This window comes from Aegilops tauschii, chromosome 7, assembly GCF_002575655.3.
Source record: "Aegilops tauschii subsp. strangulata cultivar AL8/78 chromosome 7, Aet v6.0, whole genome shotgun sequence".
Taxonomy (NCBI): domain Eukaryota; kingdom Viridiplantae; phylum Streptophyta; class Magnoliopsida; order Poales; family Poaceae; genus Aegilops; species Aegilops tauschii.
Genome location: NC_053041.3, coordinates 421312477 through 421335329, shown reverse-complemented (window position 1 = coordinate 421335329; position 22853 = coordinate 421312477). Strand labels below are relative to the sequence as shown.

General features: G+C 48.7%; 2 protein-coding genes across 2 annotated transcripts in view; both read right to left on the bottom strand.

Moving 5' to 3' along the window:
* Nucleotides 1-22853, bottom strand: part of LOC109752014 (uncharacterized) — a 163548-nt gene that overhangs the window by 130276 nt on the left and 10419 nt on the right. The window lies entirely within an intron of this gene.
* On the bottom strand, nucleotides 1918-2499 carry LOC141027223 (uncharacterized). Its single transcript, XM_073504206.1, has one exon. The coding sequence runs from the start codon at nucleotides 2497-2499 to the stop codon at nucleotides 1918-1920; it is 582 nt and encodes a 193-aa protein (XP_073360307.1).

The window sequence follows — 22853 nt, the reverse complement described above, 5'->3', positions numbered from 1 at the left end:
TTTCGGGGGAGGGGACTAATTTATAGGTAGAGGGAGCTAGGAGACTCCAAATGGAGTGCGGTTTTCGCCCACACGATCGTGATCGAACTACCGAGAGCATGGAGGTGACTTAGGTGGGTTATTGGGCTGTTTGGAGAGGGGTTTTGCTGCAACACACAAAAGGACTTTGCGGTTACCCGGTTAACCGTTGGAGCGTCAAACGATCTCCAAATGGAACGAAACTTGACAGGTGGTCTACCGGTGGTATACCAAGGCCACTTGGCAAACCTTGGTCCATTCCGAGAATGTTTAACGCCCACTCATGAAAAGAAACAAGAGGGGTGCGCCGGTGCACGTGGGAGTGTGGGATTGCAAAACGGACAACGGGGAAAATGCTCGGATGCAAGAGACGAACACGTATGCAAATGCAATGCACATGATGACATGATATGAAATGCATGACATGAACAAAATGCAAAACGAAAGACAAAACCCAACACGGAGGGAATATCATAACACATAGCCGAAAATGGCAAGAGTTGGAGTTACAAATATGGAAAGTTACATCCGGGGTGTTACAATTGGTGCCTCTCCGATGATACGTGAGTAGTTCTTTGTAGACCTACGGGTCCGTAGTTAGTAGCTAGAGGGCTTCCTCTCTCTCTCTCTTTTGATTTTCAATACAATGGTCTCTTGGAGATCCATATGATGTAACTCTTTCTATGGTGTGTTTATTAGGATCGGATGAACTTTGAGTTTATGATCAGATCTATGTTTTTATCCATGAAAGTTATTTGAGTCTTCTTTGATCTCTTATATGCATGATTGCTTATAGCCTCGTATTTCTTCTCTGATATTTGGGTTTTTTTTGGCCAACTTGATCTATTTATCTTGCAATGGGAAGAGGTGCTTTGTGATGGGTTCGATCTTATGGTGCTTGATCCCAGTGACAGAAGGGGAACCAATACGTATGTATCGTTGCTATTAAGGATAACAAGATGGCGTCTATTTCTACATAAATAGATCTTGTCTACATCATGTCATCGTTCTTATTACATTACTCCGTTTCTCCATGAACTTAATACACTAGATGAATGCTGGATAGCGGTCGATGTGTGGAGTAATAGTAGTAGATGCAGGCAGGAGTCGGTCTACTAATCTTGGACGTGATGCCTATATAATGATCACTGCCTGGATATCGTCATGAGTATTTTAAGTTTTATCAATTTCCCAACAGCAATTCGTTTACCCAATGTTTGCTATTTTTCTCGAGAGAAGCCACTAGCGAAATCTATGACCCCCAGGTCTCTTCTTTATTATATTTGCCTTTGCGATCTATTTTCCTTTACTTTTATTTTCAGATCTATTAAACAAAAAATACAAAAATACCTTGCTGCACTTTACTTTATTTGGCGTTCGATCTATCAAATTATTACAACTTTCTCATGTCCGTTTGCCAATTTCTGGCGTCGTTACCCGAAAGGGATTGACAACCCCTTTAATACGTCGGGTTGCGAGTATTTGTTATTTGTGTGTAGGTGCTGTTTACGTAGTGTTGCTTGGTTCTCCTACTGGTTTGATTACCTTGGTCTCATCACTGAGGGAAATACCTACCGCTGTTGTGCTGCATCATCCCTTCCTCTTTGGGGAAATACCGACGTAGTTCTAGCAGACATCAGTAGTCCCTAGCCCCCTCGTCCTGATGGTTGTTGTCGTTGCTCCTTGGTGGCGGCTACAGCGGAGGGAGGCCAGCGTTGCCCTGGGGACGGGCCTCGCGAGGCTGATCACGCAAGTCACCCACGCAAGGCTGGTCGTGCCAGCCCTGACAAGGGTTGTGGTTGTCCCAGCGGCCTCTATCGCGGCCTCCTGCGTGGCCGAAGCCACGGTCACCCTGCTCGGAGCGGCGGCCTAGCCGCTCGTCCCGGAGCGCCTGAGCTCCTACCAGTCGTTGGTGTTGTGGGTGTGCACGTTGTGGAGGACACAGAACGGGCAAGTATCCTTGGGGGGCTTGTCGTGATCACGGCCGCGCTTCAGCTCAGGTTCTGCTGCCAGCACGGTGGGGCCCTTGCGTTTTGCCTCCTTGGTCTTGGCGTTCTTGTCTTCAGGGTGGACGTTAGGGTGCTTGAGGAGGGAGAGGCGGCCCTCTTCGGCCTTAGCGCATCTGTCCGCCAGGTTGAACATCTCCAGGGCCGAGCACAGGTCATCGTGGATGGCGAGCTCTTCGCTCATTTTGACGCCTGCGACGCCCTCGGTGAACGCCGAGATGATGGCTTCGTCCGAGGCCTTCGAGATCTTGAGGTGAACATTGGTGAAGCGCTGAATGTACTTGCAGAAGGTATTGCCCGGCTGCTGCTTCACGCGCCGCAGGTCGTTGACGGTGAGGGCGCGATTGCGGGTTCCTTGGAAGTTGGCGATGAACCACCCGCGAAGCCCGTCCCACAAGGAGATTGACCCCTCAGGGAGGTGCATGATCCAGGAGTGTGTACCGTCCTTGACGGCCATGGGGAACCAGTTCGCCATGACATTGTCATCGCCGTTGGCCGCCTCGATGCTTAGCGAGTAGAGCTGGAGGAACTCCGCAGGGTCAGGAGTGCCATCGTCACGCGAGGGCAGGTCTGGCTTCAATTTGCCGGGCGAAACGACGCGACGCAGCTCGCAGGTGAAGGCGGGACAGCCCACCGCGCTCACGGGTGCGGCCCATGTGAGCGGAGCATGGTCCTGGCGCCCATGCGCTGCAGCCCCCAGACCTGCCCGGTCTTGGTGTTGGGGTGGCGGTGCAGGGAGCGCACGCGCGGTACTGCGGCTGCTGCACCACTTGGCAACTGGCCTCGTCCCTGGTCGGCGCCGGTGCATGCGCCCCACGCGGCAGGTCGCGCGGCACGCGTCGTGCCTCAGCTCGACGTCAGCACTGCCCAGAGGAGGAGGCGGAGGCGCACCATGTGCCACGTCGCCCGCACGGGACGACAGGAGATGGAGCGAACGGGAAGGCGTCGGGGCCTCGCCGACGGCATTGATGAGCTCGGTGATGCGGCCCAGCCAGGCGTCGTAGCCCTCGTCGGCAGGACGATAGCGCAACAGCTCGCGCACCATGAGCAAAGCATCCTACGCGTCCGCCAGCCCGCGGTGGACGTGGGAAGACGAGGCCGTGACTAGGGTGATGGAAGGAGTGGCGGTGCGGCCATCACGCGGCACAGAGGGCGCAGTGATGAGTCCTGCTGCTCGTGAGCAGTAGGGTCAGTGGCGACATTGACCACCGGAGAAGTGGAGCAATGAGGGGCGCCATGGCCCACCGGCGCCGTCTGAGCGACGCGAGCAGCCCAACGCTTGGCGCGGACACGGCGAGCTTCGACCATGGATGCGGCGGAACGAGGACGGAGCGCGGTCGATGAAGAAATGGAGGCTTCAACACGCCCCTACCTAGCGCGCCAAATTTCGGAATCGGGGCTCCGCGAACCCAAACTAGGTTCGAACTCTGGAGCATGTATGAAGGATCTCGCTTCACGACGACACGCTGCTCGCCACCCCCACGGCCTGATCTAGTCGAGCACACGCGAGCGGGAAGATGAGATGGACACGGTGGTTTACCCAGGTTCAGGCCACCTTGTGGTCTAAAACTCTACTCCTGCTTTATGGTGGATTGCCTCATGAGGAGGTTGAGTATGAACTAGTACAGTGGATGAGCTGCCTCGGGAGAGCTCAGGATCAGACTAGGGATCCAGGGTTCGACCTTTTCTCTACGGTGGAGACTAACCTATATTTATACTAGGCCCGGTCCTCTTCCCTCATAACTTAGACGGGAAGGGATACCACAGCGGCCAATTTGAAAGGGGACAAGAGTACATCTTATCATGACGAAAGGGGTCTTCGCCTGCAAAGTTTCTGTTCGTGACGTAGTGGTGGGCTCGGCGATGACATCCGTCCTGCCGAGCTCGTGGTCTTGGTCTTGTTGCACTAGAATGGAAACCTTTGCGGGATTCCTTGGGAACCCGCGTACGTCCTTGCCTCCTTAGCACAAAGAGGAAACTGTCCTCCTCTACGCTTGTTGGCGCCCTCCTGGCCTTGGTCGTCATGGCTCACGTCATCGCGTGCCTCACGAAGTGGGAGGCTTGCATAGAGATCTCCACCCCTCGGGAGGCAGGCTCGGGAAGCTGCTCCTCGGGAGGTCTTGGTGCCGTTCGCCTCGCGAGGCGGGGGCCCTCGCGAGGGTCTTGCTTGTGAGTCCTTGGAGCCGGGCCACGTCGGGGCATCGGTGAAGTCATGCGCTGGGCCGCAGGCAGGCGGACCTGGGTACCCCCGTTCCCGGAACATCGGCACCAAGCCCCCGATAGTTCCAGCTTAGACAAATCATTGGGACGGGCAGGGCTGACTAGCAGCCTCTGTCGAAGATTCAAAATTGTTAGGCGTAGGTTTATTCTTCTTTGATTCTCTCACCGTACCATCATCCTCATTGTCGTCTCCATCCTTGGATATGACCGCATATGGGTGCTCCTTCCCATGATTATCATTTGGGTCAATAGCTCATGTGCGATATCTTTGAGGTGCAATGGAAGGAGTGCGACGTAGTTGACGAAAATATCTCTAGTGCTACGTTTCAAAAGCCCAAATAGCCAAGGCCCACTCGGGCGATTAAATTGGTCGTCAACGGGAGTGAGGTTATGTTTAAGACATGTGGGTCCCACTTGGCAGTGCATCTAGTTACAGGCCCCACTTGGCAGTGCATCAGGTGAAACGTGTCCCCGTGCCTGTCTGAACGTGTACCACTGTCTGAACCCTTTGCTCCCACCCCCTCCTCTTCGTTCTCGGTGGTGAGCCGGCGACGGCGCCGGAGATTTTGTTCTTGGTGACAGCAGTGCGGAGCTTTCGTTCTCGGCGACGGTGGTGGCTGTGGTGAGTGAATCCGGAACCCTGTCCTGTTCCCCTCCGTGTCGAGTTAGATCTCACCGCATCGCCCCTGTTTCCCTCTGTTTTTGGTCGATTTGATCCAGATTTGGGTCGGGGGAGGGTGGGGGGCTGACCGCAATGCAGCCGCCAGAGACAACAACATCGACTAGGTAAATGTGCATCCTTTCCAACCTATGTGATTTGTGCCTCGTCTGCTTCCGCTAGCTCACCTCACACTGCCCCGCCATTGACAAATAGGGGGGATGGTGCTCGGACATTCGAATTCACTGTGGAATTCCTTTCTTCTAAGGCGAAGCTAGGTGATGGTACCATGCGGAACATAGAGAGAGATACAACTGTGAAGTGGGAGATTGATTTTGCGGAGGTTGATCCACAAGACCTACAGAGCATGGAAGAGAAGGCCATGAAGAATGTGGTGGAAAAATTGGGGAGAGCATTTTTTGGGGTCTAGAGCAAGATGTAGCATTGTTACAGTTTGATAATTGGAAAGGAGAGTATGCGAGAATTGGGGATGGTGAAGAGATGGTTGATGAAATCGATCGACAAGATGGCTGGACAACCAAACAGAATATGTTTCATGCAGTGCTTGTTGATCTGAAATCAGATTCTAAGGTTGGATATGTGCCCTCAAAGTTAGCTTCACAGATGGTAGATGATGATTGGGCTTCAGAGAGGCAGATAATGCCCATGTGTACAGGTGAAGTGACAGTATTACCTGAGGGGGTTGATGCAGAAGAGGGCTCTGATGGTGTTGCAAGGGTTGTTTATGTTGATTGGAATTCAGTAGAATTAAATGACCCAACTGATTTAGTCATTGTACCAATGGATGACACTGAGATGGCCAATTTTTTTGGCATTCCAGTAGCTGATGAAGATAAGGAGGAGAAGGATGGTGAATCTAGTATGCCTACTGATACTGATGCTAACAGAGATAGAACTGAAGATGTGGATGGACAACTGATGGAAGATGCTGCAGATGATGTAGATGATGCACATGATGATGAGTTGGTAAATCTGTATGACAGCGAAAACCCTGTTATTGTAGTGGGGATGTTGTTCTCAAACATGGATGAGTTTAGGATGTGTTTCAAGACTTATGCAGTCAAACATGAGTTTGATGCCAAGACTAAGTGGACTGATAGAAAGAAGTTTTATGCAAGATGTAGAGGTTTTGATGGAAGTGTCAAGCCTTGCAAGTGGTACATATCTGCTAGACGCCAACCTGATGGAAGTACCATCAGGGTGAATCAAATCCCACACCAACATACTTGTAATACAAGTTCACAGAGAGTATCAACCATGACATCATAGCTTTGGATTGCAGAAAATATCACTCCTATTTTAGCCAAGAAACCAAACATTACTGCAAAGAAACTTAAAGTAGACTTGGAAAAGCAATACCCCATTAAGGTGAAATATAACACGGTGTGGAAGGCAAAACAAAGGGCAATGAAACAATTATATGGTGACTGGGCAAATACTTTTAGGATGCTTTATAATTTGAAAGCAGAGGTGGAGAAGAGGTCACCTGGCAGTGTTGTGGAGATAGATACTGAGGTAACAGAGGATGGAATAGTCCATTTCTATAAGTTTTTATGGCTTTAAAGCCTTGCATTGATGGCTTCAAGGCAGGGTGTCGTCCATATTTGAGCATAGACTCATCATTTTTTACTGGCAGTGGAATGATCAATTGGCAGCTTGCAATGCTTTGGATGGACACAACTGGATGTTCCCTGTTGCTATTGGCTTGTTTCAGTTAGAGACAGAGGTCTCGTGGACATGGTTCATGATTGTAACGGCCACGATGCGGCTATATCTCCCACGTATCGAGGCACGACTTTGAGGCATAACCGCATTGTGGGCGTTACAAGTTGGTAATCAGAGCCATCCCCGACTTAGGAGCCCCCTGCTTGATCGAACCGCTGGCGTTGTTGAGTCTAGAACAAAAATGTTTTGAGTCTTAGGATTATATATATCGGGGAGTAGGATTCTTTTTACTCCTCAGTCCCTTTGTCGCTCTGGTGAGGCCTCCTGACGTATAAGTTTTGACTCTTCTCTCCTCAAATTTCACTAAATTTTTTTTTAGGATCACGCGGGTATCTTGGAATCGTTCCGATGGTTTTGTGATGAGAACATTGTTCTTGGTGCCTCCTGACATTTAGGGGTTGTGGCAGTGTCCCGGGGAGTTGAGCTCCGAGGTGTTGTCGTCACAAATTTATCGTTGCAGTTCTGGAATACCTGAGTTTCGCCGACATCAAAAATCTCTTTTATGCAGTTGTTGGTGAGATCACCTCGACGCCACCCAGTACTGGGGCGGGAGTTCGGGAGTATTGCCATAACTAGTATAACGGATGCTTTTCGAAGGTTGAGGTACATGATTTCCGAAGGTTTCTTGGTTATGTGTTGACGGATGGATACAGCTGGATCTAGGGATTGCTAGTTTGGGTGATATATTTTGTGTCCCCTGTATCCCCAACACCAGTTTGCATAACCAGAAAGTTTCGGGAGTTTATAGGTGGGATTCAAGTAGCTCTTAGCATTTCTTCCCGCAGATATTTGGTTTGTGATTGGGTAATCCTTACCACTTATTTGTTCCAGTCGTACCTTTTTATTTTTATTCATCAATCCTTTATCAAGTGGCTTCTCACCTTAATGGAAGTGTGATGATTTACTTTGGAATTCATTCGTTCATCCTCGTTCGAATGTTTATTGTGAAGACTATATGTTGCAATTTCTATCCGTTGATTCAACTTGTCTATTTGTCTATCAAGATGCTAACGGATGTCACCCTCTTCAGGATGGCTCCGCCAACGCGTCTAAATCCGGAGCGCAATGAGGGGAGTCAGGCGAACCCTCCGCCACCACCTCCGCCTCCAGAGGCATGGCAAGCTATCATGGCAGATACCAACGCCAATGCTCAGATGATTTTGCAACTCTTGCAAGAACGCACCCAAGGGCAAGGCAATCAAGGAAATCAAGGCCAAGGCAACAATCAGCCTCACTTCGCTACCCTCAACCAGTTCCTCGCAAATCAACCGAAGTCTTTCAGCTACTGTGCCGAGGCCACAGACGCCGATGATTGGCTCGTGGACATCTACAAGCATTTTGAATGTAGCAATGTCAGGCCTGAGGACTTTGTCAAGTTCGCTTCTTTTCAACTCAAGGATCAAGCTGCCGAGTGGTATCAAGAATACAAAGATTCCAGAGGAGGTTGTGTGATTACCTAGAATGATTTCCGCCGAGACTTCAAAGCTCACCACATTCCACAAAGTTTTGTTGAGAGCAAGCGTGAGGAGTTCCGCAATCTCAAGCAAGGCAGCATGTCCGTGTATCAATACAATACTCAGTTTCAGAAACTCGCTCGCTTCGCTAAGCAAGACGTTCCTGATGAAAAGAGCATGATCTATCAATTCAGAGGTGGCCTCAAAGAAGATCTGCAATTACCTCTCGTGCTTTTTGAGCCGACCAAGTATGATGATTTCTACAATATGGCTCTGAAACAAGAGGCTGCTCAGCTCAAGTGTGAGGCTTCTAAGAAGAGAGTCAGGGACGCAGTTCAGTCTTCTTCTTCCTCACTAGTGGCTGCTAAGCAACAGAAGTTCTGGTTGCCTCCTCCTCCTCCGTTTCGTCAGCCTTTCCAGCAGAAGAACAAAGGTGGCCATGGATCTTCCCACCCACCCAACCCTGGCTATCAGAACAAGTCTCAGAATCAAGCTCCAAACTCGAATGCTCCTATCATCGTCCACTCTTAGAGGTGACTTGCAACAAGTGTCAGCAGAAAGGTCACTATGCTAACAAGTTCTTCAACCAAAGGCGCCTTCCGCCTCCTCCTCCTGTGAGATCTTCCAGCAATGCAGTGGTCAAGCATAATCCCAAGTCTGCAAAGGTGAACATGATGAATGCAGCTCAAGCGGAGGAATCTACTGATGTGATAATGGGTAATCTCTCAGTTAATGATATTCCTGCAAAAGTTTTATTTGATACTGGTGCATCGCATTCTTTCATGTCATACCCATTTGCATCGAAGCACAATGTTGACACAGAGATTTTATCCAAAGTTATGCAAGTTGTTTCTCTGGGAAAGCTTATGACTTCTAGTTTGGTTGCTCCCGAAGTTTCTATCAAGATGGGAAACTATAAATTTCTGGCCAAACCAATTGTTCTTGGTGACTCGGATATTGATCTAATTCTCGGGATGGACTGGCTTTCTAAGCACAAGGCTCAACTTGATTGTGCTGCCAGGGAAATTAAATTGACACACTCTTCTGAGGATGTGATCATTTATGCCGCTCGTGATGAAACCATTCGGTTATTCTCTCTCAATGAGAAGGGTGAGTTGGATGCTATTTCTCAAATTCTAGTCGTTTGTGAGTATCAAGATGTCTTTCCAGAAGAGCTTCCGGGTATGCCTCCTCACCGGCCAGTTGAGTTAGTTATCGATCTTGAGCCTGGCACGGAACCCGTTTGCAAGCGTCCTTACAAGCTTGGACCCAAGGAGCTGAAAGAATTGAAGAAACAGCTCGATGAACAAGAGCGTTTGGGTTTGATCAGACCGAGTTCATCTCCATGGGGTTGTGGTGTTCTTTTTGTCCAGAAGAAGGATGGCACGGACCGACTTTGTGTCGACTACCGTCCATTGAACAAGAAGACAATCAAGAACAAGTATCCACTTCCCAACATCAATGAGCTATTCGAGCAACTTAAAGGTGCTAAAGTATTCTCCAAGCTTGACCTTCGTATGGGTTATCATCAGATTCGCATTCGTGAAGAAGATATTCCCAAGACAGCATTCAGAACAAGCTTTGGTTCTTATGAATATACTGTCATGTCTTTCGGCCTTGTCAATGCTCCTCCAACATTCTCCGAATGATGAACTTCATCTTCAACCCCTATACCAATGAATTCGTCCTGGTGTATCTCGATGATATCTTGGTCTTCTCCAAGAATAAGAAGGATCATGCCAAACATTTGCGATTGGTGCTCGACAAGCTCAAAGAGTATCAATTCTATGCGAAGTTTTCCAAATGTGAGTTTTGGCTGGATGAAGTTCTTTACCTTGGTCATATCATCTCTGCCAAGGGCATCGCTATTAATCCCGAGAAGGTGTCTGCAATTGTGAATTGGGAACCTCCTCAGAATGTCAAGCAGCTCCGCAGTTTCCTTGGTCTTGCAAGCTATTGCCGAAGATTCGTTGAGAATTTCTCTAAGATTGCAAAGCCTCTTTCCAACCTCCTCCAGAAGCATGTGAAGTATGTCTGGTCTCCTGAGTGTGACGTTGCTTTCAACACTCTCAAAGAGAAACTCGTCACAACTCCTGTCTTAACTCCTCCTTACGAATCCAAGCCATTCGAAGTTTTCTGTGATGCTTCTCTTCAAGGTCTCGGTGCTGTGTTAATGCAAGAGAAGAAAGTTGTGGCCTATACCTCTCGTCAGTTGAAGCCCAACGAAAAGAACTACCCCACTCACGATCTTGAGTTGGCGGCAGTTGTCCATGCATTAATAAGATGGAGACATCTCTTGTTGGGAAGAAAAGTGGACATATTCACCGATCACAAGAGTCTCAAGTACATCTTCACTCAGCCCAACCTCAACCTTAGGCAAACTCGATGGGTCAAAATGATTCAAGAGTACAATCCGAGTATTGAATATACTCCAGGCAAGGCCAAATGTCATTGCAGATGCTTTGAGCAGGAAGGCTTATTGCAACAGTTTAATTCTCAAGCCCTTCCAACCGGATCTTTGTGAAGCTTTCCGCAAACTGAATCTCTAAGTTGTTCCTCAAGGCTTTCTTGCCAACCTCATAGTCTCTCCTACTTTGGAAGATGAAATTCGTGAGGCACAACTTCTGGATACCATGTGAAGAAGGTGAAATGTGGTATCGACAAGGGTCTTTCCAAATACAAGTGCTATCGCATTGATGACAGAGACACTTTATTCTTCAAGGACCGGATTGTGGTTCCTAAAGGTGATCTAAGGAAAGTCATTATGAACGAGGCGCACAATTCTCTTCTTTCCATTCATCCTGGAAGTACGAAGATGTACCATGACCTCAAGCAGTCGTATTGGTGGACTCGAATGAAGCGAGAAATCGCTCAATTCGTGAATGAATGTGATGTCTGTCGAAGGGTGAAAGCAGAACACCAACGACCAGCTGGTCTCCTCCAACCTCTTGCTATCCCAAAATGGAAGTTTGATCATATCGAAATGGACTTCGTGACTGGATTTCCAAAGTCCAAGCGCGGAAATGATGCTATCTTCATTGTCATTGACAAGCTTACAAAAGTGGCTCATTTCCTTCCAATCAAAGAATCCATCACAACAGCTCAGTTGGCAGAGCTATACACCTCCAGGATTTTCTCCTTGCACGGCATTCCACAATTGATTTCTTTAGATCGTGGAAGCATCTTCACTTCTAAGTTCTGGGACTCCTTCCAGAAGGCCATGGGCACCAACATTCGCTTCAGCACAGCTTTCCATCCTCAAACTAGTGGCCAAGTCAAGCGAGTCAATCAAATCCTTGAAGATATGCTCAGGGCTTGTGTCATTTCCTTTGGCATGAAGTGGGAAGAGTGTCTTCCATATGCTGAATTCTCCTACAACAACAGCTTCCAAGCGAGTTCGGGCAAGGCCCCATTCGAGATTCTCTATGGCAGAAAGTGTCGTACTCCTCTCAATTGGTCAGAGACTGGTGAACGCCAACTTCTTGGCAATTACTTAATCACAGAGGCTGAAGAAATGTGTAAAGTCATCTGTGAAAATCTCAAAGCCGCGCAATCGCGCCAGAAGAGTTACTATGATAGCAAGCACCGTGACTTGGCTTTCGAGATCGGAGACCATGTCTACCTCCGCGTCTCTCCAATGAAAGGCACTCGTCGCTTCGGCATCAAAGGGAAGCTTGCCCCTAGATACGTGGGTCCTTTCAAGATCATTGGTAAAAGAGGCGACCTCGCCTATCAACTTGAGCTTCTCTCTAACTTCGCGAACGTGCACGATGTGTTCCACGTGTCACAGCTCTACAAGTGCTTCAAGACTCCTGAGCACACCATTCCGACCGAGAAGCCACCTGGGAGCGCGAGGACCACCTCCGTTCCAAATATCCGGAGTTCTTTCAGTCCTAGATCTCGGGACGAGATCCTCTCGTAGTGGTGGAGTGTTGTAACACCCCGGATGTAACTTTCCATATTTGTAACTCCAACTCTTGCCATTTTCGGCTATGTGTTATGATGTTCCCTTCGTGGTCGGGTTTTGTTTTCGTTTTGCATTTTATTCATGTCATGCATCTCATATCATGTCTTCATGTGCATCTCATTTGCATACGTGTTCGTCTCATGCATCCGAGCATTTTCCCCGTTGTCCGTTTTGTAATCCGACACTCCCACATGCACCGGCGCACCCCTCTTGTTTCTTTTCGTGAGCGGGTGTTAAACGTTCTCGGAATGGACCGAGGTTTGTCAAGTGGCCTTGGTATACCACCGGTAGACCACCTGTCAAGTTTCGTTCCATTTGGAGGTCGTTTGATGCTCCAACGGTTAACCGGGTAACCGCAAAGGCCTTTTGTGTGTTGCAGCAAAACCCCCCTCCTAACAGCCCAATAACCCATCTAAGTCACTTCCATGCTCTCGTTCGTTTGATCACGATCGTGTGGGCGAAAACTGCACTCTATTTGGAGCCTCCTAGCTCCCTCTACCAATAGATAAGTGAGCCCCCGGATTTTTTCGCGCAGATCAAACCCTACCCCTTCCCCTCTCCGCCGCCGGACGCGTCTGTCCCGCGCCGGACAAACCCGCGCCGCCGCCTGCAGCCAACCGGAGGGCGCCATGTCACCCGTGCCCGCGCCCACTTCGCCGCCTGCCGCCGCAACCCGCAGGGCCCGCGGGAGGCCCTCCCAGCCCAGATCCCGCGCCCCCGCGCGCGCCTCCACCTCCGCCCGCCGGGCCCCGCGCCGTCGCCGCCTCCGCCCGCGCGGCTCCCCGCCGCCGCCGCCGTTCCCGCCGGCACCGCCGCTCCTCCCGCGCGCCGCCCGCGCCCGCCGGTCGCCGTCCCCGCGCCGCCGCCCGCCGTCCTCCTGCCGGCGCCGCGCTCGCCCGCTCCCGAGCTCCACCCCCGCCGGCGCCTCCTCCTCCTCCCTCGCCCGAAGCTCCGGCGAGCCGCCCACCTCGGATTGCGCGCCCCGATCCAGATCCAATAGAAGGTTGACTTCCCCCCCCCCCCCGAAATTCCCTGTCCCGAAGTATTTTCACATTATGTGCTCATGTTCATCGCATCATGTCTCATTGCATACTGCTCCGTTTTGCGCGCATGATATATCGAAATGTTCGCCTCGAGGTTCGCTTCATTTTGTTCCATTGTGCCATGCTCGTTTGAGTTCATCTTGATGTCCAAATCGCTGGTGCAAGAGTGCTATATGATGTTTACTGTTGTTACTTATCAGAACTTGATGTTTTGTTATTTTTGTTGCATTTGATGTGTGCATCTTATGGGCACGAGCTCTACAGGTGTTTTGATCTATGCCATGCTATCTTTACAGAGGTGTATGCCATGTATTTTTGTGATCTATGTGGTGACTAGCACAAGCATGCAAACTAGGCTTCGTGATGTTTCTGTTTTCAGAGACTTAGAATTTTGCTTAGTCTTTACCTACTGATATTTTTATGCCATGTAAACTTAATGCTACAGAGAGATCCATGTTCCTTCTGGTTATGTTCAGTAAGGATGTTTTGTAGATATAGTTGCGCTCTATCCATCCATGCCCCTGTTTGCAATTATGGAGTGCCCTAACATGTCTTAATCTTGCTCTACTTTTGCTATAAAATATTCCTGGCAGATTGTTAACATTATATTCAATTTGCCAAGGTTGTTGTAGTTGATCCATACATGCTATGAACTTTCTCTTGCCATGGTTAGCTTCATAAACATGCCATCTTGCTGTAGGTATTCTTTTTTTGTCATGCATTGCTTCGTGGTGAGTGAATTAAGCTCACCAAGATGCCCTCATAATTTCTGTTAATGCCATGCTCTGTTTTCTGCTAAGTCTGAAACCTGTTAACGAAACTTGCTATGTTTACATGGATGCCATCATATCTTCTGATCCTTTTTGACTCATGGTCAGTAAGGGACTTTTATTCTATGAATTTAGTAGATTCATTCCATGCCTTGTTTTGCTATGTTAAAATCCTGTAGCATGTGTTTTTCTTGCTCTGAACATTGCTACGTGATGCTGTTTCAGTCATGTTCAGTATTTTCACTACTCTGTGATCCTGATATCTTTTGCACTTTTGCCATGCTTGTTTGAACCTGTTATGGTGTGATCTAGCCGTAGCTCAGTGTTCATCTTTTGTCGAGAATCTCCTGTAGATTACTCCCATATGCTTTTTTGCTATGTTGGGGTGTTGTAGAATAGTTACTTGGTGTATTCTATGTGCTATCATGCTGTTAATCGCAGAATCGTGTCATTCTTGTTTTGCATGCCATTTGCAAACCGTGCATCCATTTCCGGTGATCTTTATATCGATTTTGACCAAAATCATCTCATCTTTCCAGTGGAATACTTAGTTTGCTAAGTTACTGCCTTGTTCATCCTTTTTCTTCCGGAGCACGCATACGCATCGCATATCATATCTTGCATATCATGCATGTATTGCATCATGTTGCTTGTGCATTTCCCGTGATTGATTGTGGTTCCATTGCTTGTGTTCTTGCTGTGGTAGAGCCGGGAGACGAGTTTGTGAACGAGGAACCTGTTGAGTACGCTTACGAGGATCAAGCTTTCGACAACTCTGAGAACCTTGCAGGCAAGATGACCATACCCTCGAAATCACTTCTATCTTTGCTTTGCTAGTTGTTCGTTCTATTGCCATGCTGCGCTACCTACCACTTGATATATCATGCCTCCCATATTGCCATGTCAAGCCTCTAACCATCCTTTCCTAGCAAACCGTTGTTTGGCTAAGTTACCGCTTTTGCTCAGCCCTTCTTATAGCGTTGCTAGTTGCAGGTGAAGTTGAAGTTGGTTCCATGTTGGAACATGGATATTTTGGAATATCACAATATCTCTTATTTAATTAATGCATCTATATATTTGGTAAAGGGTGGAAGGCTTGGCCTTATGCCTGGTGTTTTGTTCCACTCCTGTCGCCCTAGTTTCCGTCATACCGGTGTTATGTTCCTTGAGTTTTGCGTTCCTTACGCGGTTGGGTGATTTATGGGACCCCCTTGACAGTTCGCCTTGAATAAAACTCCTCCAGCAAGGCCCAACCTTGGTTTTACCATTTGCCACCTAAGCCTTTTCCCTTGGGTTTTCGCGAGCCCGAGGGTCATCTTTATTTAACCCCCCCCCCCCGGGCCAGTGCTCCTTCAAGTGTTGATCCGAACCGAGTAGACTGCGGGGCCACCTCGGGGAAACTTGAGGCCTGGTTTTACTCGTAGGATGTCTCATCCGTTGTGCCCTGAGAACGAGATATGTGCAGCTCCTATCGGGATTTGTCGGCACATCGGGCAGCTTTGCTGGTCTTGTTTTACCATTGTCGAAATGTCTTGTAAACCGGAATTCCGAGACTGATCGGGTCTTCCCGGGAGAAGGTTTATCCTTCGTTGACCGTGAGAGCTTATAATGGGCTAAGTTGGGACACCCCTGCAGGGTATTATCTTTCGAAAGCCGTGCCCGCGGTTATGAGGCAGATGGGAATTTGTTAATGTCCGGTTGTAGAGAACTTGTCACTTGACTTAAATTAAAATACATCAACCGTGTGTGTAGCTGTGATGGTCTCTTCTCGGCGGAGTCCGGGAAGTGAACACGGTTCGGGTTATGAATGAACGTAAGTAGTTTCAGGATCACTTCTTGATCATTTCTAGCTTCGCGACCGTTGCGTTGCTTCTCTTCTCGCTCTCATTTGCGTATGTTAGCCACCATATATGCTTAGTGCCTGCTGCAGCTCCACCTCATTACACCATCCTTTCCTATAAGCTTAAATAGTCTTGATCTCGCGGGTGTGAGATTGCTGAGTCCTCGTGACTCACAGATTCTACCAAAATAGTTGCAGGTGCCGACGATGCCAGTGCAGATGACGCAACCGAGCTCAAGTGGGAGTTCGATGAGGAAAGTGGTCGTTACTATGTTTCTTTTCCTGATGATCAGTAGTGGAGCCCAGTTGGGACGGTCGGGGATCTAGCATTTGGAGTTATCTTATTTTCATTTGGATTTGACCGTAGTCGGTCTATGTGTGGATTTTGAATGATGTATGAATTAATTTATGTATTGTGTGAAGTGGCGATTGTAAGCCAACTCTCGTTATCCCATTCTTGTTCATTACATGGGATTGTGTGAAGATAACCCTTCTTGCGACAATACCACAATGCGGTTATGCCTCTAAGTTGTGCCTCGACATGTGGGAGATATAGCCGCATCGTGGGCGTTACAATGATGCAGTTGAAAAGATGCATAGGGCCAGTGTCACTGATACGTCTCCAACGTATCTATAATTTTTTATTGTTCCATGCTGTTATATTATCAATCTTGGATGTTTTATAATCATTTTATAGCCATTTTGTATCATTTTTGGTACTAACCTATTGACATAGTGCCAAGTGTCAGTTGCTGTTTTCTGCATGTTTTCTATATCGCAGGAAATCAATATCAGACGGAGTCCAAATGCAACGAAACTCCACGTAGATTTTTTATGGACCAGAAGACACGTAATGGGCCCTTGCTGCGCCTGGGGATGCTCCGAGGAGAGAACAACCCACCAGGGCGCGCCAGGAAGCCCAGGCGCGCCCTGGTGGGTTGTGCCCACCTCGGGTGCCTCCCGGACCGCCTCTTTGCTCCATAAATACCCCGATATTCCCAAAACCCTAGGGGAGTCGACGAAATACTGATCCAGCCGCCGCAGAGTCCAGAACCACCATATCCAATCTAGACACCATCTCGGATGGGTTCACCACCTCCATTGGTGCCTCTCCGATGATGCGTGAGTAGTTCTTTGTAGACCTTCGGGTCCGTAGTTAGTAGCTAGATGGCTTCCTCTCTCTCGCTGAATTCTCAATACAATGGTCTCTTGGAGATCCATATGATGTAACTCTTTTGCGGTGTGTTTGTTGGGATCGATGAACTTTGAGTTTATGATCAGATCTATCTTTTTATATCCATGAAAGTTATTTGAGTTTCTTTGATCTCTTATATGCATGATCTCCTATAGCCTCGTATTTCTTCTCCGATATTTGGGTTTTGTTTGGCCAACTTGATCTATTTATCTTGCAATGGGAAGAGGTGCTTTGTAGTGGGTTCAATCTTACAGTGCTTGATCCCAGTGATAGAAGGGGAACCGACACGTATGTATCGTTGCTACTAAGGATAAAACGATGGGGTCTATCTCTACATAGATAGATCTTTTCTACATCATGTCATCGTTCTTATTGCATTACTCCGTTTCTCCATGAACTTAATACACTAGATGCATGCTGGATAGCGGTCGATGTGTGGAGGAATAGTATTAGATGCAGGCAGGAGTCAGTCTACTAATCTTGGACGTGATGCCTATCTAATGATCATTGCCTGGATATCGTCATGATTATTTGAAGTTCTATCAACTGCCCAACAGTAATTTGTTCACCCACCGTTTGCTATTTTTCTCAAGAGAAGCCCCTAGTGAAACCTACGGCCCCAGGGTCTATTTCTCATATACTTGCCTTTGCGATCTACTTTGCCTTTGCATTTATTTTCAGATCTATTAAACCAAAAATACAAAAAAAAAATACCTTGCTGCAATTTATTCTTATTTATTTTGTTTGGCGTTCGATCTATCAATCTACTACAATTTATGTCACGTCCGTTTGCCTATCTTGAGGCGTCGTACCCGGAAGGGATTGACAACCCCTTTAACACGTCGGGTTGCGAGGATTTGTTATCTGTGTGCAGGGGCTGTTTACATTGTGTTGCTTGGTTCTCCTACTGGTTCAATAACCTTGGTTTCATATCTGAGGGAAATACCTACCGCCGCTGTGCTACATCATCCCTTCCTCTTTGGGGAAATACCGACGTAGCTTCAAGCGACATCAGTCACCTCTGGCAGTCAACACAGATGCATGCAAAGGGCTAGAAAATGCAGCGAAGAATTTCCCCCCATTGTGAGCAGAGGGAGTGCTTCGGCCATATGTGGATGAATTTGATCAAAAAAATCAGAGGGGAAGAATTTGGTCGCATGTGGCCAGCAGCAAGATCTTACACTAAACAGACACATTCATATCATCTTGGTAAGATAATGACAGCATGCCCCGAGTTTGGTCCATGGGTGAACACCTACCATTCTCTATTATGGTATAGGTCAGTATTTCACTACTGCAGGATGGTCCAAACGGGACACTACGATCAGAGACCCTTAGACGAAACTGTGTGCGATGCCATAATCGCAAACGGTGGTGTAAAAAACCCGTCAAAAAGGTGTAAAACGTTGCGATGACAGATGCATCAAACACGGTTCAGAATTTAGTTGTGTGTGCGATGCAGGGCATACGGTTCAGCTCAATTAACTATTTGGGATGAGGAGGAACAAAAGAAATGGGCAGCCAGATGAAGGCGTGTGCGATATACAGCATACAGTTCACTGGGATGAACTGTGTGTGATTAGGCAACACAATGGAAACGGTTCAACTGAACAAGATGTGTGTGATACGCGGCAAACGGGTCCGTAATCAGAAATGTGTGCGAAGACCAATAATAGCACAGACGATTGCTGCTAATAAGTCGTGTGAATTGCTCTGTCTACAGTAGAATAACATGTATATATATAACTGAAATAAACATCCAATTACATAAGTGACTATACAGATCATTCGCACACACCTCAATAAACAATTGCATGCATTCTAAAGTAGGAGAAAGGATCGTCTAGTCATCTACTTCTTGTGACGCTCCCGCCACTGCTATGTGGCTCGATCCCTCATCTGGGTCAGGAAGAAGACAGTTCCTCATGTCAATGATCCGCCTGTACATCTCGTAGCTTGTGTACGTGTCCATGGCCACGTACTTGACATGTTGTTCATCCAGTCTCTCATGCCACACACTGTGCCAGGCGTTCTTGTCCTTATTGCTCTCTTCCTTCTTCTTCGCATACTAGGGGTCGATGATGGCTGAGGCGAGGTCAACCAGGGAGTTCAGTTTGTTTTTGTCGCTGCCCCAGACCTTGTAGTGGTGCTGGATGTTGGCAAGATTCGGGCATTTCAAGTCCGAAACCTTGAGCGCTTTTAGATTGTTGGTGGTGTCCACCGTAGCGAAACTTTAGTCGGAGCTGTTGATAAACCTGGAGAAACGCTCGCAAGGCCTTGTGGCAAGGTGGTAGTGGTAGACGAGGACGTCATGTCGCACGCACAATTGTGCGACGACAACCTTCTGCTCGTGCCCGGCACGACCGATGGTGTACTCGAGGTCGAAGCCGACCACTCGATACTTGTCCTCGGCAAGGAACTGCTCCATAGTTTGGATGGAGCTCTCCACCGAGACCGTATCGTTCATGTACACCACCGAGAGGGCCTTCCCCCTCACGTGGGTGTCCACTACGTGATGCATGGTGAACTGCTCGCCGTTGTCGTCGTCGGCCGCTGGGAGTGCCATTTGAGCCACGGGGAGCGCCATTGGAACCGCTGAATGTCCTCTCTGTATGTGTCCTCGTGGGTGTGCTTATTGCGTCGTGTGAGATGAGAGATGAAGGTAAATGGCCGCAGGAATAAAAGGGGGCCGGGCGGTGTGGATTCTCGGCGCGTCCGCATGGCAGTTTTTGCAGCGGGTAACTGCATCGTCGTGCCGCGCCTGGCGCAACTGCTTGCACATGAACGTGCGTGATCATGCGCCGGCCCCAAACACTGGCAACGCGCATGGAGGGACGAGGGCAGAGCGCCTGGAGGGATGCGAGAGCAGAGAGCGCCGCGGCCGCCTGGACTGCAAACAACCACACGCATAGAGCAGTTGAACATGCAGAAAATGGTCGCCTACAAGCCGGCCGACAGTTGCGTCACTGCGTAGAGAGCGGCCATGTGCTACCACCTCTGTCTAGTCTATAGTCTCCTTTATATTCTATGCCATACTTTTCCCTCAAATTTAACCAACAAAATGTTAATGCATGTTTTAAAAATTATATAATTGGAAACTATGTTCAAATACAAATCCAACTATATAATCTTTGGCGACATGCATTGGTATTTTATTAGTTAAATCATACTTATAAACCAGGACGGTGGTATAGTAGGTAATTAAATCACAAATGTTTTTTATTAACCGTATGTGTATGTGGCCTTTCATCCTCCTCTCGCACGTCTTGTCACCCCGCTGCCACAGACGGCTTACAGCGCAAGCTTGCGCAGCGCGCGGGGGCGTTCTTTTGGCCAAACGATGGAGCCAATGAATCGTCGATGAGCCCGTTCCCGCGCAACCTCGTAGGTTCCCACGCAAGATTCTCGCCCAACTCGGTGAAATCCCCCAAAATCCCAATGCTTACCGGCCTGCTATAAAAACCCTCAGGCCGGCGAGTCCTGCGTCGCATTTTCCCCTCCCTCCCTGTAGCTTATCTCATCCGCTTCCCCCACAATCGCCAATGGCACTGGTCCATCGTCGTCGCTCAGCCACTCCGCCGTCATCAGAGGACAGCTCCAGCTGGGAGGCTACACCACGGCGGCGGCGCAGTCCCCGGTGTAGTGTAGTGCGCATGGCGTCCCTGTTGGGTGTGCGCGGAACACCCACCACACGCTCCGCCGCCGGTGCTCGTCGGCAGCTGTTGCCGGCTGCCGTTGCCGCCACACCACCGTCGAAAGCCAGGGCCATCACCCGCTCCGCCGCTGCGGCCCAAAGGTGGGAGGTGGCCGTCGTGGCCGCCGCCCCACTGCCGGCCACTGTGGCCATCACCCGCTCCGCCACCGCGGCCCGAAGGCGGGAGGTGGTGGTCGTGGCCGCCACCCCGTCGTCGGCCGCCGTGGCCGCCAGCCCACCGTCGACCGCCGGGGTCATCACCCGCTTCGCCACCGCCGCCCGAAGGCGGGAGGCGGAGGTGGATGCCCGCACGTGCGTCAGCGACCTTGCGCGCTACACCTAGTTCCTTCGGGAGGAGGAGCAGCGCCTCGTCGAGCACGCAAAGAGCCTTACCACCGCCATGGCCGCGGCACACGCCGCCTCGGACGCGAGGAATCAGGAGATCTACAAGGAGAAGCACCGCTTCGAGAGGGGTCATCTAGAGCGGCAAAGGACGTTCAAGGTGAGCGTCGCTGAAGCTGCAACAGTGGCAGGCACCGTATTGCGGTTGCCCAGCTCGTCGGTAGGCACCTCCTCCTGTGCCTCTTACTGAGCGCGCTCGGCATAGGAGAGGCCGCCGGAAGTAGTGCAAAGCCCCTCCGCGGTAGTAGTAGTAGTAGTAGTAGTAGTAGTAGTAGTAGTAGTAGTAGTAGTAGTAGTAGTAGTAGTAGTAGTAGTAGTAGTAGTAGTAGTAGTAGTAGTAGTAGTAGTAGTAGTAGTAGTATTTAGGGGCTATTTTGTTCAGTTCATCTGACTATAGATGTGGTGGAACTGTACAACGTACTTAAAATTAGCTAGTATATATAGTTGAACTATCTATTTCAGTACGTGGTTGACAACAATTGGGGAAAAGTTTGGTCGGTTCAGCTGTCGAGTTGAACCGTTTGTATAAATTAAGAACGACTCCTTGATCTATGAATGAAATCTATGCTTAATTACTGAATTTTAGTTGCAAAAATTAGATACTGCTAGTGATTTTTAGCTTCATATTTTGACAAATCGCAGTGTTACAAGGATTGACAAATCTTACCAAATTGTTTGTATGTGGTTGCACACGGGTCATCCAAAACAACTGTTTGTATTGGAGGGATGCACAAATCCTGCGCTGGGGAAGCTGTCGGTTTGCATACGGGTGTTCTAACTAAAACGTTTGCGATGAGTGTTTTATATTTAAAAAGAGAATTAAACTGCGGCTTGGGCGCCATTAATGGAGAGGATGCGAGCCAGGCGGGCGGCCATGGAAGTCAAAGGGCTCTCTTCCCAGTGAGCCTGCGCAGCATACAGCTCGCACGCTTCCCAGTGAGCCTGCACATTCGAGGACAGCTTACACGCCTCTCGGTCAGCCTAGGCACTGGACGGCGCTCGCACGCCTCCCGTTCAGTGAAGGTCACGCAGCTATCCGCACGGCACCTCCTACAGCCATTAAAACCAAGACACGTGGCGTCACGTGAATGGTTAACAGAACGCACACGGTTTGAATTATACAAACGTTTGAGATATTAAAGTGGCAGCTATTTTTTCAAAATGCCTTTGTTGGTTGTCATTATTCGAGTGCGCCTTCTCTCAAAATGGACACGAAAAATACCACAGCATTTCGGGTGCCATTCCATGATAGCATGCCAAGTTTCATGAATTTCAGACGAGTTTTAGACTTACTAGAATTTAAAAACCAGGCATCTCAATGTTTCGCCGGCAATCAACGGTGCCCTGGTGTTTGAAATTCATTCTCATTTCTTGCATTGGGACCTAAGCATGCACCCAAGGACACAAATTTGATTTTTTTTCAACAAATTTATATGCACCGGAGCATGTGCATGTAGTTCAAATTTGAATTATGCACATAAATGCATTGAAAACTCAGTTAATGCATAAAAATGTCCAAACGAACCCTGAAAAATCACAAAAATTGACACAACACTCCTGTTGTTCTATGTTAACACGAGAAAAAATTTGGAAGCAATAAGAGGCAATGGATATCGTTTCGTCCCCAAAGGTGGGGCGTTCCCTAGCGAAACCATCATGCTTGTTGCGAGAAGCTCTAGTTTGTGAGAAGCATATACCCCAAACCTGCCCCAAATGGGACAAAAAATTTACCACGGCATGTTGATGGCGCTCCATGATAGCATGCCAAGTTTCATGAATTTCAGCCGAGTTTTGGATTTACTAGAATTTAAAAACCAGGCATCTGAATGTTTTGCCAGCA